Source organism: Tursiops truncatus, chromosome X (genome assembly GCF_011762595.2).
Source record: "Tursiops truncatus isolate mTurTru1 chromosome X, mTurTru1.mat.Y, whole genome shotgun sequence".
Lineage (NCBI taxonomy): Eukaryota > Metazoa > Chordata > Mammalia > Artiodactyla > Delphinidae > Tursiops > Tursiops truncatus.
In genome coordinates this window covers 100,764,364-100,778,521 of record NC_047055.1, presented here as the reverse complement: position 1 = coordinate 100,778,521, position 14,158 = coordinate 100,764,364, and the positions used below count along the sequence as shown (strand labels likewise).

General features: G+C 36.3%; 1 protein-coding gene across 1 annotated transcript in view; it reads right to left on the bottom strand.

Moving 5' to 3' along the window:
* Positions 1–14,158, bottom strand: part of LOC141277572 (dystrophin-like) — a 334,453-nt gene that overhangs the window by 114,896 nt on the left and 205,399 nt on the right. Inside the window, exons 8-9 of the mRNA XM_073798896.1 lie at positions 6,988–7,176; positions 5,897–6,078 (exon numbers count right to left, since the gene is read on the bottom strand). Of these exons, the coding sequence (XP_073654997.1) occupies positions 5,897–6,078; positions 6,988–7,176 (371 nt within the window). The remainder of the gene's footprint in view (positions 1–5,896; positions 6,079–6,987; positions 7,177–14,158) is intronic.

Below are 14,158 nucleotides of genomic sequence, written 5' to 3'. Positions count from 1 at the left end.
ATAAAATAGTGGAAATAACTACTGCAGAGCAGAATAAAGAAAAAAGAATGAAAAGAACTGAGGACAGTCACACAGACCTCTGGGACAACATTAAATGCACCAACATTCGAATTACAGGGGTCCCAGAAGAAGAAGAGAAAAAGAAAGGGACTGAGAAAATATCTGAAGAGATTATAGTTGAAAACTCCCCTAATATGGGAAAGGAAATAGTTAATCAAGTCCAGGAAGCACAGAGAGTCCCATACAGGATAAATCCAAGGAGAAACATGCCAAGACACATATTAATCAAACTGTCAAAAATTAAATACAAAGAAAACATATTAAAAGCAGCAAGGGAAAAACAACAAGTAACACACAAGGAAATCCCCATTAAGGTTAACAGCTAATCTTTCAGCAGAAACTCTGCAAGCCAGAAGGGACTGGCAGGACATATTTAAAGTGATGAAGGAGAAAAACCTACAACCAAAATTACTCTACCCAGTAAGGATCTCATTCAGATTTGATGGAGAAATTAAAACCTTTACAGACAAGCAAAAGCTGAGAGAGTTAAGCACCACCAAACCAGCTTTACAACAAATGCTAAAGGAACTTCTCTAGGCAAGAAACACAAGAGAAGGAAAAGACCTACAATAACAAACCCAAAACAATTAAGAAAATGGGAATAGGAACGTACATATCCATAACTACCCTAAATATAAATGGATTAAATGCTCCCACCAAAAGACACAGACAGGCTGAATGGATATAAAAGCAAGACCCATATATATGCTGTGTACAAGAGACACACTTCAGACCTAGGGACACATAAAGACTGAAAGTGAGGGGATGGAAAAAGATATTCCATGCAAATAGAAACCAAAAGAAAGCTGGAGTAGCAATTCTCATATCAGACAAAATAGACTTTAAAATAAAGACTACTACAAGAGACAAAGAAGGACACTACATATGATCAAGGGATCAATCCAACAAGAAGATATAACAATTGTAAATATTTATGCACCCAACACAGGAGCACCTCAATACATAAGGCAAATAGTAACAGTCATAAAAGGGGACACAGGGGATTCCCTGGTGGCGCAGTGGTTAAGAGTCCGCCTGCTGATGCAGGGGACACGGGTTCATACTCTGGTCCAGGAGGATCCCACATGCCGTGGAGCGGCTGGGCTCATGAGCCATGGCCGCTGAGCCTGCGCATCCAGAGCCTGTGCTCCGCAACGGGAGAGGGTACAGCACTGAGAGGCACACGTACCACAAAAAAAAAATTAAAAAAACGGGGGAAATCGACAGTAACAAATTCATAGTAGGGGACTTTAACACCCCACTTGCACCAATGGACAGATCATCCAAAATGAAAATAAATAAGGAAACACAAGCTTTAAATGATACATTAAATAAGATGGACTTAATTGATATTTATAGGACATTCCATCCAAAAACCAAAGAATACACATTTTTCTCAAGTGCTCATGGAATATTCTCCAGGATAGATCATATCGTGGATCACAAATCAAGCCTTGGTAAATTTAAGAAAATTGACATCGTATCAAGTATCTTTTCTGACCTCAACTCTGTGAGACTATATATCAATTACAGGAAAAAGATCTGTAAAAAAATACATGGAGGCTAAACAATACACTACTTACTAACGAAGTGATCACTGAAGAAATCAAAGAAGAAATCAAAAAATACCTAGAAACAAATGATAATGGAGACACAACGACCCAAAACCTATGGGATGCAGCAAAAGCAGTTCTAAGAAGGAAGTTTATGACAATACAATCCTACCTTAAGAAACAGGAAACATCTCGAATAAACAACCTAACTTTGTACCTAAAGCAATTAGAGAAAGAAGACCAAAACAACCCCAAAGTTAGCAGAAGGAAAGAAATCATAAAGCTCAGATCAGAAATAAGTGAAAAAGAAATGAAGGAAACGATAGCAAAGATCAATAAAACTAAAAGCTGGTTCTTTGAGAAGATAAACAAAATAGATAAACCATTAGCCAGACTCATCAAGAAAAAAAGGGAGAAGACTCAAATCAATAGAATTAGAAATGAAAAAGAAGAAGTAACAACTGACACTACAGAAATACAAAAGATCATGAGAGATTACTACAAGCAACTCTATGCCAATAAGATGGACAACATGGAAGAAATGGACAAATTCTTAGAAAAGCACAACCTACCAAGACTGAATCAGGAAGAAATAGAAAATATGAACAGACCAATCACAAGCACTGAAATTGAAACTGTGATTAAAAATCTTCCAACAAACAAAAGCCCAGGACCAGATGGCTTCACAGGCGAATTCTATCAAACATTTAGAGAAGAGCTAACACCTATCCTTCTCAAACTCTCCCAAAATATAGCAGAGGGAGGAACACTCCCAAACTCATTCAATGAGGCCAACAACACCCTGATACCAAAACCAGACAATGATGTCACAAAGAAAGAAAACTACAGGCCAATATCACTGATGAACATAGATGCAAAAATCCTGAACAAAATACTAGCAAACAGAATCCAACATCATATTAAAAGGATCATACACCGTGATCAAGTGCGGTTTATCCAAGAAATGCAAGGATTCTTCAATATACACAAATCAATCAACGTGATACACCATGATAACAAATGGAAGGAGAAAAACCAGACGATCATCTCAATAGATGCAGAGAAAGCTTCTGACAAAATTCAACACCCATTTATGATAAAAACCCTGCAGAAAGTAGGCATACAGGCAACTTTCCTCAACATAATAAAGGCCATATATGACAAACCCACAGCCAACATCATCCTCAATGGTGAAAAACTGAAACCATTTCCACTAAGATCAGGAACAAGACAAGGTTGCCCACTCTCACCACTCTTAGTCAACATAGTTTTGGAAGTTTTAGCCACAGCAATCACAGAAGAAAAGGAAATAAAAGGAATCCAAATTGGAAAAGAAGAAGTAAAGCTGTCACTGTTTGCACATGGCATGATACTATACATAGAGAATCCTAAAGATGCTACCAGAAAACTACTAGAGCTAATCAATGAATTTGGTAAAGTAGCAGGATACAAAATTAATGCACAGAAATCTCTGGCATTCCTATACACTAATGATGAAAAATATGAAAATGAAATTAAGAAAACACTTCCATTTACCACTGCAACAAAAAGAATAAAGTATCTAGGAATAAACCTACCTAAGGAGACAAAAGACCTGTATGCAGAAAATTATAAGACACTGATGAAAGAAATTAAAGTAGATACAAACAGATGGAGAGATATACCATGTTCTTGGATTGGAAGAATCAACATTGTGAAAATGACTCTACTACCCAAAGCAATCTACAGATTCAATGCAATCCCTATCAAATTACCAAAGGCATTTTTCACAGAACTAGAACAAAAAACTTCACAATTTGTATGGAAGCACAAAAGACCCCGAATAGCCAAAGCAATCTTGAGAAAGAAAAACGGAGCTGGAAGAATCAGGCTCCCTGACTTCAGACTATACTACAAAGCTACAGTAATCAAGACACTATGGTACTGGCACAAAAACAGAACGATAGATCAATGGAACAGGATAGAAAGCCCAGAGATAAACCCACGCACATATGGTCACCTTATCTTTGATAAAGGAGGCAGCAATGTACAGTGGAGAAAGGACAGCCTCTTCAATAAGTGGTCCTGGGAAAACTGGACAGGTACATGTAAAAGAATGAGATTAGAACACTCCCTAGCACCATACACAAAAATAAGCTCAAAATGGATTAAAGACCTAAATGTAAGGCCAGAAACGATCAAACTCTTAGAGGAAAACATAGGCAGGACACTCTATGAGATAAATCACAGCAAGATCCTTTTTGACCCACCTCCTAGAGAAATGGAAATAAAAACAAAAATAAACAAATGGCACCTAATGAAACTTCAAAGCTTTTGCACAGCAAAGGAAACCATAAACAAGACCAAAAGACAACCCTCAGAATGAGAGAAAATATTTGCAAATGAAGTAGTTGACAAAAGATTAATCTCCAAAATTCACAAGCAGCTCATGCAGCTCAATAACAAAAAAACAAATAACCTAATCCAAAAATGGGCATAAACCTAAACAGACATTTCTCCAAAGAAAATATACAGACTGCCAACAAACACATGAAAGAATGCTCAACATCATTAATCATTAGAGAAATGCAAATCAAAACTACAATGAGATATCATCTCACAGCGGTCAGAATGGCCATCATCAAAAAATCTAGAAACAATAAATGCTGGAGAGGGTGTGGAGAAAAGGGAACACTCTTGCACTGCTGGTGGGAATGTGAATTAGTACAGCCACTATGGAGAACAGTATGGAGGTTCCTTAAAAAACTACAAATAGAACTACCATATGACCCAGCAATCCCACTACTGGGCATATACCCTGAGAAAACCATAATTCAAAAAGTGTCATGTATCAAAATGTTCATTGCAGCTCTATTTACAATACCCAGGATATGGAAGCAACCTAACTGTCCATCATCGGATGAATGGATAAAGAAGATGTGGCACATATATACAATGGAATATTACTGAGCCATAAAAAGAAACAAAATTGAGTTATTTTTAGTGAGATGGATGGACCTAGAATCTGTCATACCGAGTGAAGTAAGTCAGAAAGAGAAAGACAAATACCGTATGCTAACACATATATATGGAATCTAAGAAAAAAAAATGTCATGAAGAACCTAAGTGTAAGACACAGACCTACTAGAGAACAGACTTGAGGATACGGGGAGGGGGAAGGGTAAGCTGGACGAAGTGAGAGACTGGCATGGACATATATACACTACCAAATGTAAAACAGATAGCTAGTGGGAAGCAGCCGCAGAGCACAGGGAGATCAGCTCGGTGCTCTGTGACCGCCTGGAGGGGTGGGATAGGAGGGAGACGCAAGAGGGAAGAGATATGGGAACATATGTATATGTATAACTGAGTTACTTTGTTATAAAGCAGAAACTAACACACCATTGTAATACAATTATACTCCAATAAAGATGTTAAAAAAAAATGTGTTTTTCCCCTCCCTATTGTCACACTATAATTTAGTACTGGAATAACAATCCTTCGAGCATATCTAATGAGTTTCTTTGGTCGTATTTTAAAGGTTTTAATCTTCATAAATAATAGCTTAGTAAACTTAAGGCTCTTGGACAATTTCTTTAGCTTAATGTATTCAAATCCACAGTTGGCACTTCATTTGTTTTCATTTAAAAATAAATCTATCTTGTCTCAATAGGCTCTACATGAATACACACACCTAACAATGTAAATCAAAGCACCACATTCAAAATGATGAGATCTACTTGTTACCTTTATAAGAAATATGTCATTTTCAGAAATGTCTCAAAAATTCTTTTTTGATTAAGTCAATATATATTTTTAAGATAATTCACAATCATGCAAATACTTGAAGAAGGATTTCCAAACACAGGAGAAACTTTTTTCAAGAGGATTTCCATAAACATATGAAAAATATTTTAAGAGCTTTTCCTTCAGAAGAGAAGTTTCCTGTCAACTGTACCTAATATGCGATTTTATGTGCATGATTTCCTGTGTAAACTTCACGTCTTCTATATTCACATTTTAATTTCTGGAGAAAACTTGGAAAATATTAACTATGACAACAACTTTAGGAACCTTTAAAGTATAGTTCTGTAGATAGTGGTTCTTCTCTCCAATATCTCCACTTCGATTACAAAAGTGAAAACCAAACTATAACAGACATGAAAATCTAACCAAAATGCCCCCTGAGGAAGAGCTGCATACTTTAGCAAAGAACTGAGAATCCTAACTTAAAGAAGAAACTGCATCAAAATAATAGTAAGATTCTAAAACTTGCTACTATTAGAAATTAGAAACAGACTTACTTGCTTTGTTTTTCCATGCTAGCTACTCTGAGGCATTCCCATCTTGAATTTAGGAGATTCATTTGTTCTTGAACTTCAGTTTCTTCATCTTCTGATAACTTCCCTGTCCCAATCAGCTGACTTCCCAATTGGAGAACATTGCCAACCCGTCCCTGATGGGATGTCAAATCCATCATATACCCCTGAGAAAGAAAGAAGTTGATAAGAGTTGACACTGTAGGTAAATCATTATGGTTTTGAATCTTTTTTTTCCTTTTTTTGCTATTTTAAATTTGTAGCCTATTTAAACTTTATTCCCAGTAAAAGTATTTTAATTTTTAAGAAAACTTAATACTGTTTTTAGTAAGAATTAAGGAAAATTACTAGCTTAGGTCAACTTCTGCAGAAGCAGACCCTGAGATCAGGACTTATGTGCTAGTGATTTATTAAGGAGGAGATCTCAGGAGAGATCTACAAGGGAGCCAAAGAAGCAGGAAACAGGACTGGGGAGGGGAGGAAGCCAAGTAAGTGTGTCATCTCAGGAAAAGTCTCCCACTGAGGGTAGTTCAGTCTGATACCCCACAGGTACTCTGGAGTGTAAGTTCTATCTCAGCATTGACCTTGACCCAAGAGAAGGGAGTTGGCCTTTCATATTCCTATATGAGTCTTTGGCAGAATCTAATCTCAGCATCTTCAAGTGTTATTCTCCAAAGGACAACTTCCAAAGCTGGCTACTGGAATGCCAAACACATGAACGTTTATTTTGTTTCCTTCTCAAAATAAACACTAAATTATCAAAATACAAGGATCTTATAGAGTAACTGAGGAAAACAGAGAGACTTATCATAAGTCATATGCCTTATTTCATTAATCAATGTTTTTTTTTTTTAATATTTATTTATTTGGCTGCACTAAGTATTAGCTGTGGCTCGGAGGATCATTTTCAGTTGCGGCATGCAGGATCTTTGTTTGCGGCATGTGATCTCTTAGTTGCGGCATGCGATCTCTCAGTTGCAGCATGTGGGATCTAGTACCCTGACTAGGGATCGAACCCGGGAGTCTTAGCCACTGGACCACCAGGGAAATCCCTATTAATCGACGTTTTGCTTTACCTCATGAGTATGAAATTGTTCTTTCACTTCTTCTACATCATTAGAAATCTCTCCTTGTGCTTGCAATGTGTCCTCAGCTGAAAGAAGCCATGAGAGTACTTCTTCTAAAGCTGTCTGGTAACTGTCCAGGTTTACTTCAGTCTCCATCAATGAACTGCCAAGTGACTTGTCTTCAGGAGCTTCCAAACGCTGAACAATAAAACAAATTGGGTGTTATACAATTAGTATCTTGGCAGACTGTTCCAGTACATTAAATGATAAATCAAATGAAATATTTAAAATGCTAGAAATGTCCACTTGCATTATCAGAGACATGAACAGCAGAAACATACAATAACGAGCCTGCATTTTAACATTCTCACAAATATACACACAAATTCTCAAATGGCAGTTGGAATCCACTTCAAATTAATATTTTATTAAAGCTCTTCTAGATTACTATAAAGAGTGAATTAGTACATCATCTCTTCATGTTGTATTTTAAATGCCATGGATTTTCATCCATAGGTAAATTTTTTTAGTTCATATTTTCAATCCTTTACATATACATTATTGGTATTATATGTACATAACTTTTGCAATAACATTAAAGGAAACATCTCTTCCCAACATCCCCTAATAAAATATTTCTAAAAATTCACAGACAAGTTATCAGTATGAAAATAAGTGGGGGAAAGGTAAAATTTAAAAAGAAATAACCTCATTCACACATCTTAAATTTCTAACAGTATAACGACTTCTGTGAGTTTAAGCCTTTATTTCCAGAAGGCCATGGTTTAAATAACAAGACATTATCTTAGGCGAAGTATTTGCTACCAGATTTATTTAGCAGGATGTTAACTGAGATTCCCAACAGTTGTCTTGTAATTTCTCCTTGGATCCTAAAGCTGAGAACAATGGTAACAAAGTGTTCATAATTCTAAAGAGAAGATCCAGGCCACCTATGAAGGAATTGCTAAGAAGGGACCACAAAACTGTCCCACCACCCTTAATCCACTGCCTAGCTCAAAGGTGTGTAAGAGGAAACAAGGAGACTGGAGAAATCTGGTGAGAAAGGATTCCCCTGGAGTGCGATGCACATCCATACCTTCCACCACCTCAAGCCAAGTAATGGAGACCTCAAGAGAATCACCTGTAGAGCTGACGGTAGCTTCCAGGATGGAATATTGACCTCTAAACCTGGCTGTGTATTTGCAGAGATTCAGGAGCTATGGTACCAGTACTACCAAGTGATGGGAGAGAGCTCTTGGGGTAAGCTATGTGCCTGCTGCTTTAACCTGAAGGCAATTATCAACAGCAAAAATTTGAACAAATAAGAAAATATGCATAATTTTTTCTTTAGGCCAACTGCACTCATGGCAGGTTGCTGGGCTTTAGAAATCCTGACAAGGCCCACACTCAAGAGGGTTTCCTGCTGAGGTAAGGGACACAGGCAAATAGTTGAAGTAGTCACAGCAAAAATATTGGAGAAATATTTGGAGAGAAATCTTCTGAACACCCTATAAAGAGAGCAAGCAAACACTGGGCCCTAACAAACAGGATTTTACAAAGGAAACAAACGGCATTGTAAAACAATCAGAAACTACTTGGGGCGGGGGGGTGTGGGGGGCTGTGGGGGTTGGGGCAGGCTTCAGGACCTTGCCTAGAGAAAAATTCATCCTTTTGATGGTTCTTCCCTGCCATGCCTGCCTTGAATTTCCAGTCCCCAGCAATTCTGGGCCTTATCCCACTGAGCTGCTAGCACCAACTTAACTGTGCTCTTCTGATAAATGCTCCAATTTTGAAACTTTAATATGATAAATTTCTCTATTAAGTCCTTTAGGATGAAAAAGCATAGTGGCAGTCTTTGGTGTAATATTTTCATCAAATGATGCACTCTTAATCTATTTCTAGAGAACTGGCAGAAATAATGTCATCCTGTTAAGTCAAAATCACCCAACTCCAGTATCTCAAACAGAGCATAAATGCCCCAAGAGGGCTAGTTGCACTGGCCCTTCCCAAGGTCAAGGCAAGTTCTGAAGGGCTGAGGGGTTAGAACAAGTTTCATGGTGTATCCCTTCTCTCTAACCCTAAATACTACAAATAATAAGCATAAAAGTCATCATTAAGAGGAAAAAAGTCACAAAAACGTAGCCTGGGAGATGTGTGTAGACAGAACCAGCTTCATGGTTGGGCAACCTGAGCAGTTTTACAGTGCCCAAGACTCAGAACGACCCCTTGCTTGTTTTATCTGCTTTTTGACATTGCCGTCTTAAAATTCTTAATAATTTTATCTTTGAACTTGGATTTTGTAAGTGAAGTCCAATGGGGTGATGAAGTATGCATGTGAGCAGAGGAGATAAGTACAATAGGTGTGTTTGTCCCATTTGCATATAGTGTTTCTGATGTCCCATGAGCCTAGATTTCTGGTGGACCCATGACATGTGGGAGTTGAGCAGACTCAAAGTGAGCGGAAGGTAACTATGACTGAATGAGAGGGGCACTGACAGCCCCAGTAAGTCATGCTTTCACAGTTTGAATGGGAACTTGCTTCCAATGCAGAAAGAAGGCAATCCTAAGAAAACATGAACAATCAAAGAACCCTATCATATCCTTTCTTACTCTTATTTCTTTCCTGTATTATCCAACCATTTATGCTGAAACTGATGACAGAGAAAGAAAGGGAAAGATAGGGCAAGATGGTTCCTTTCCTTTCACTCCTTCCTTAACTCATCAGTAAGCTGAAGGCACAGGACATGGGTAGAACTTACACCTATCAAGAAGTGAAATAAAAACAGCTTAGTTGTACAATGTTTCCATGTTAAGAATGAAATACATATGCATGCACAAGCTCTGAAATACAAATTGTGCGATGCTGGTGATTCTCCTTGAGTTAAACGATCTTACATTTGCATTTACAACTGCAGTTGCACAATATAACAATGGGCAGTAAAACTCATGCTGATACTTTAAAATTTTAATTTTCTTTATTCAGTATGTCAAATAGCAAATAAACACGGTGGCAAGTTGAGAGAAAGACCATAGAATTAAGTAAACAGCTTTATATTTTAGTAATTTTAATAGCACTTTCCTTCCTGCAGTTTTGAACAAGGGGCTCCGTATTTCATTTTTCACTGGGCTGTACAAATTGCCAGCCAGCCCTGTATGTAGGTGGAAAAAAAGTACAGTCCACTCCTGGATATTTTGCCTTCCCTGGGTTATGGGTGAGAAGAGATGGGACATTTATTATGTACAATAAAAAGTGGTTATAAAACCCAGGGGCTTTGGAGGCAAACAATCAGTGTTTGAATCTTGTCACCCTGGTAAAGTTACTTAGCCCCATCATTAGTCTTAGCTTCCTCCTATGTAAAATGAGAACAATAATACTTTCCTAAGATTGCCGTAAGAATTAAAGGAGAGTATATAAAGTGTTCGGCAGAATACCTGATCTTGTGCAAGAAGCCAATACAGTAGGCGATAGCTATTAATTATTATTTGATTCTTCTACACATAAGAACCATTTTGAAACACAACCTGCTCCAAGGTTACCTTCTTAAGTCACTGTCCAGATTTCAAGGGCCAGATAATTCCTATAGAAAAAATGACCCAGGAAACTTCTAAGAGCAAGCATCAATTAAATCAAACCTTTCTGAACCTGAACCTCAATCTAGTTCCTATTTAAAAGTTCTAAAAATTATTAACAATCTTGAGTTCAAATAATCTTTTGCAAATGATAAATTGTAAACAACACTATTACTCAAGTAACACAATACTATATTTTACAACTGTACAATTTGGATTAAAAAAGTAAACAGATCATGACTTACTGCTATTTACAGAGGCTTGAATTTTCGGAGAAAATTTTAGAAGGCAAATCTTTATACTTTAGGACATGCTGTCTAGCACTCATAAATTCTGAATCTAAAAGTTTTGTCTGAGGATGTTCATAAAACAAAAACTTTGCAAAGACAGCTATATTAAAGGTAAATTCAAACATGAATAAGCTATGTAAAATTACATAAGTAACTCAATTAATCATTATTTATATCCATAAATCAGCTCTACATATATACATGATTATGGTCAAAATTGTCAGCTAGACTCTGAGTCATTTTTTCTCTGTCTAGACCACTGTTTTTCAAATTTGTAAGTCATGATCCATCAATGATTCATGAAATCATTTTAGTGGGTCATGACCAGGAATAGTCTATTTAAAATTAAACAGAATAAAAATACCAGTCTGTGTAATTTATATTAAGGACTAGATTATTTAGTGAATTTTTGTTTCAGATATGTATATATATGTGTGTGTCTATGTATAAATGTATATGTATATATGTTCCGGATCAAGATGAAAAAAAAATTTATAGCTCATGGAACAAAACTGGAAATGGTTCTAGAATTTCAGGTAAACCCATGAAAGAAGAAATTTGCTTGAATTCCACATTTGCACATTTGCAATAAAACCCTTGGAAAAACACATATTATTTTTATTTATTTATTTTTTTGTCCATCTTTGAAAGAGAATTTGGAAACAAACAAGGACACATAGGCTTATGCTTCTGGTTTTAGTTTCCCAAAATATGTATTCATTGTCATAGTATTACATATTTCACTTTAGCTTGTCACTAGTTCATACATATTATGGCAAAGAAAATTTTCTAGGGAACTTGATCTTTGCTTCTTATAGAAAAAGATCTATGCATAAGAAAGAGACACCAATCATTTCATGAATGGAGATGCTAGGATCAACTGGAAATAATTGTTTTCCTATGCTTTGATCTTATTTTAATTTCTGTCTTTATAAAAGTAGTTTATGTTTGCAGTACATTGGGCAAATAATGATTCAGATGAGAGGCATAACAATGGATGGATGAAACAATTCTGGTTGTTTTCAAAATTAAGAACACTAAAATTTATTCAACATTACCCACATACTTCAAAGGCTTAATTACTACCCTTTTGCATGAAGAATTACTAGATATTGTCACCTGTGTTCCTTGAAGATGTTGCTAATGCATAAAGGTGAAGGAGTAGACAGCAGAAGAGTAAAGTAATGGGGGAAGACAAATAAGTATATGTGTTAGTCCTGCAATGTCCAGGACAAATGTCTGGAAACTCATCTCTAGTAATAGAAATTGACATAATAAAACAGAGAGTGATAGGCTTGACACGACTCCATACATAAATATTTTTTAAAAACCAGTTTACTATCTAGCTGACCTGGGATAAGTTATTCAACCTCTCTGTGTCTCAGTTTCCCCATCTGTAAAACAAAGAAAATAATAATATATCTCCATAGGACTGTTGAAAACATTATATGTAATGATGCATATAAAATGCTAAGCACATTCTAGTTTCCAAGAAATGCTTTGCAATGCCTGTACTTGGGGACCAATGTTCGCTGAAATGGCAAACGATTTTTATGAGGAAACACAGTTGAATGAGCTGTGTGTATTTTTAGAAGCATGACTTTGGCAATTCAAACTGAGATAAGTCATCAAATGGCAACACATAGGTAGTGAAACCAGCAATCCAGCAAACCACAAAGCTCTTAGAAAAATAGCTGGGACGTTTCCAGAGGGCACAATCTATCGCTGAGTACTTTTATATTTCTGTTGAAACTGATCTATTTTGGCAACTTCCTCAAATTTAACCTTAAAATGTGATATGAGTTTTAACCTGGATAAAAACAGTTTTACTGTTCTTGAATGTATAAATGCTTCAAGAATTTTTGAAAGTTTTGTCACTTACCTCCTTTAAATGTGTCACACTTCTTTTTTACACAGTGTAAGACAATGCACGGATGGTGAATTTTTGGGTGTATTCTATAATCTTTATCCTTCAGTGAAAGATTATTTGAAAGCTAAAGGATCATGGAGGGATAACCAAGTGGTTCTTTTACTAAGTAACAGAAGAACAGTTCAGAGGAACCAGGATTTATATCTGGAAACATTCTTGCCACATTTCTGCTGTTTCCTCTGAGATATAACATGTAAACCAGGGTATTATTCAAAGTATGAAAAATGATTACAGAAGTGATTTACGAGAAGTTAATCCATCATGCAACACTGTACATGGCATTCAATCTAATGATACCATTAAATAGGTAATTTTTAATATTGCTTGTGCCTGAAATTCAGTTCAAAGTTAAGCCCTAATGAGGATTTAGGAAAAATTATGGCCTACTGTATGGCAATATTAAAACAACCATCACAACAACAACGACTACATCTCTAATAGCAATAACAACAGCTGCCATTATTTATTGGGCACTTTGTGTCAGTCAATTTGCTAAGCACTTAACGTGCATTATATCATTTTTCACCACAACAGTTCAAGATGACAGAAAATAGTAGGATGAGGAAACGGGAACAGAAAAATTAAATAACATGCCAAAGGTCACAAAGGTAACTGGCTGATCTGGTATTTAAAACCAGGTTGCTTGGATTCTAAAACACACATCCTTATCTGTTCTCTTCAAGGAAAGAGATCCTTTGTTTAAGGCCTTTTTGACATTTATAAGGGAAATGCAAATGATATTAAGCCCTGGGAAGACTCTAGATAGATTTCATTAACAGCCACAAATTCTGCCCTCTGCCTCAAGCCAAGTAATAAAAGACCAGAGCAGGCCTCTACCCTGTTGGTGCAGGTAGATTAGTCAGCTGAAGGCAACAGGCAGTTCTTCAGTTTTATCATTGGCTCCTAACAAGAGTGTGCATGCTCCAAGGTATATACTTCAGGGTCTCATTAACAATTAAAGCTCTTAATCTTAAGGTTTAGAGAACTGAGAAGAGTGTATAAAGGCTCACTGTATTTGAAAGAAATAAAAGTTGTGAAACCTTTTGACAAGTTTTTTATCTCTTGTACTAATATTTCTTTTCACATCTTAAAGTAAAAGACTCAAAAGTCAGGGTGGGCTACAAGCTGGGAGGAATCAGTGCTGATTTAGGGAAGATACTATAAAAGAATTTAAGGTAAAAACAAAAAAAAAACAAAAAAAAAGAATTTAAGGGTATATATGTATATATTATAAAATGAGGCGATGGAAAACATGAGTAGGAATGCAAAACAGAGTCCCAAGTGGGTCTGACGTAGAAAATACATGTCATAAAGACATATGTGTGTATTAGTTTAAAAACAAACCCTTTTATTATTATTGAAATGACTTGCTCTTTTATTTTCAACAATT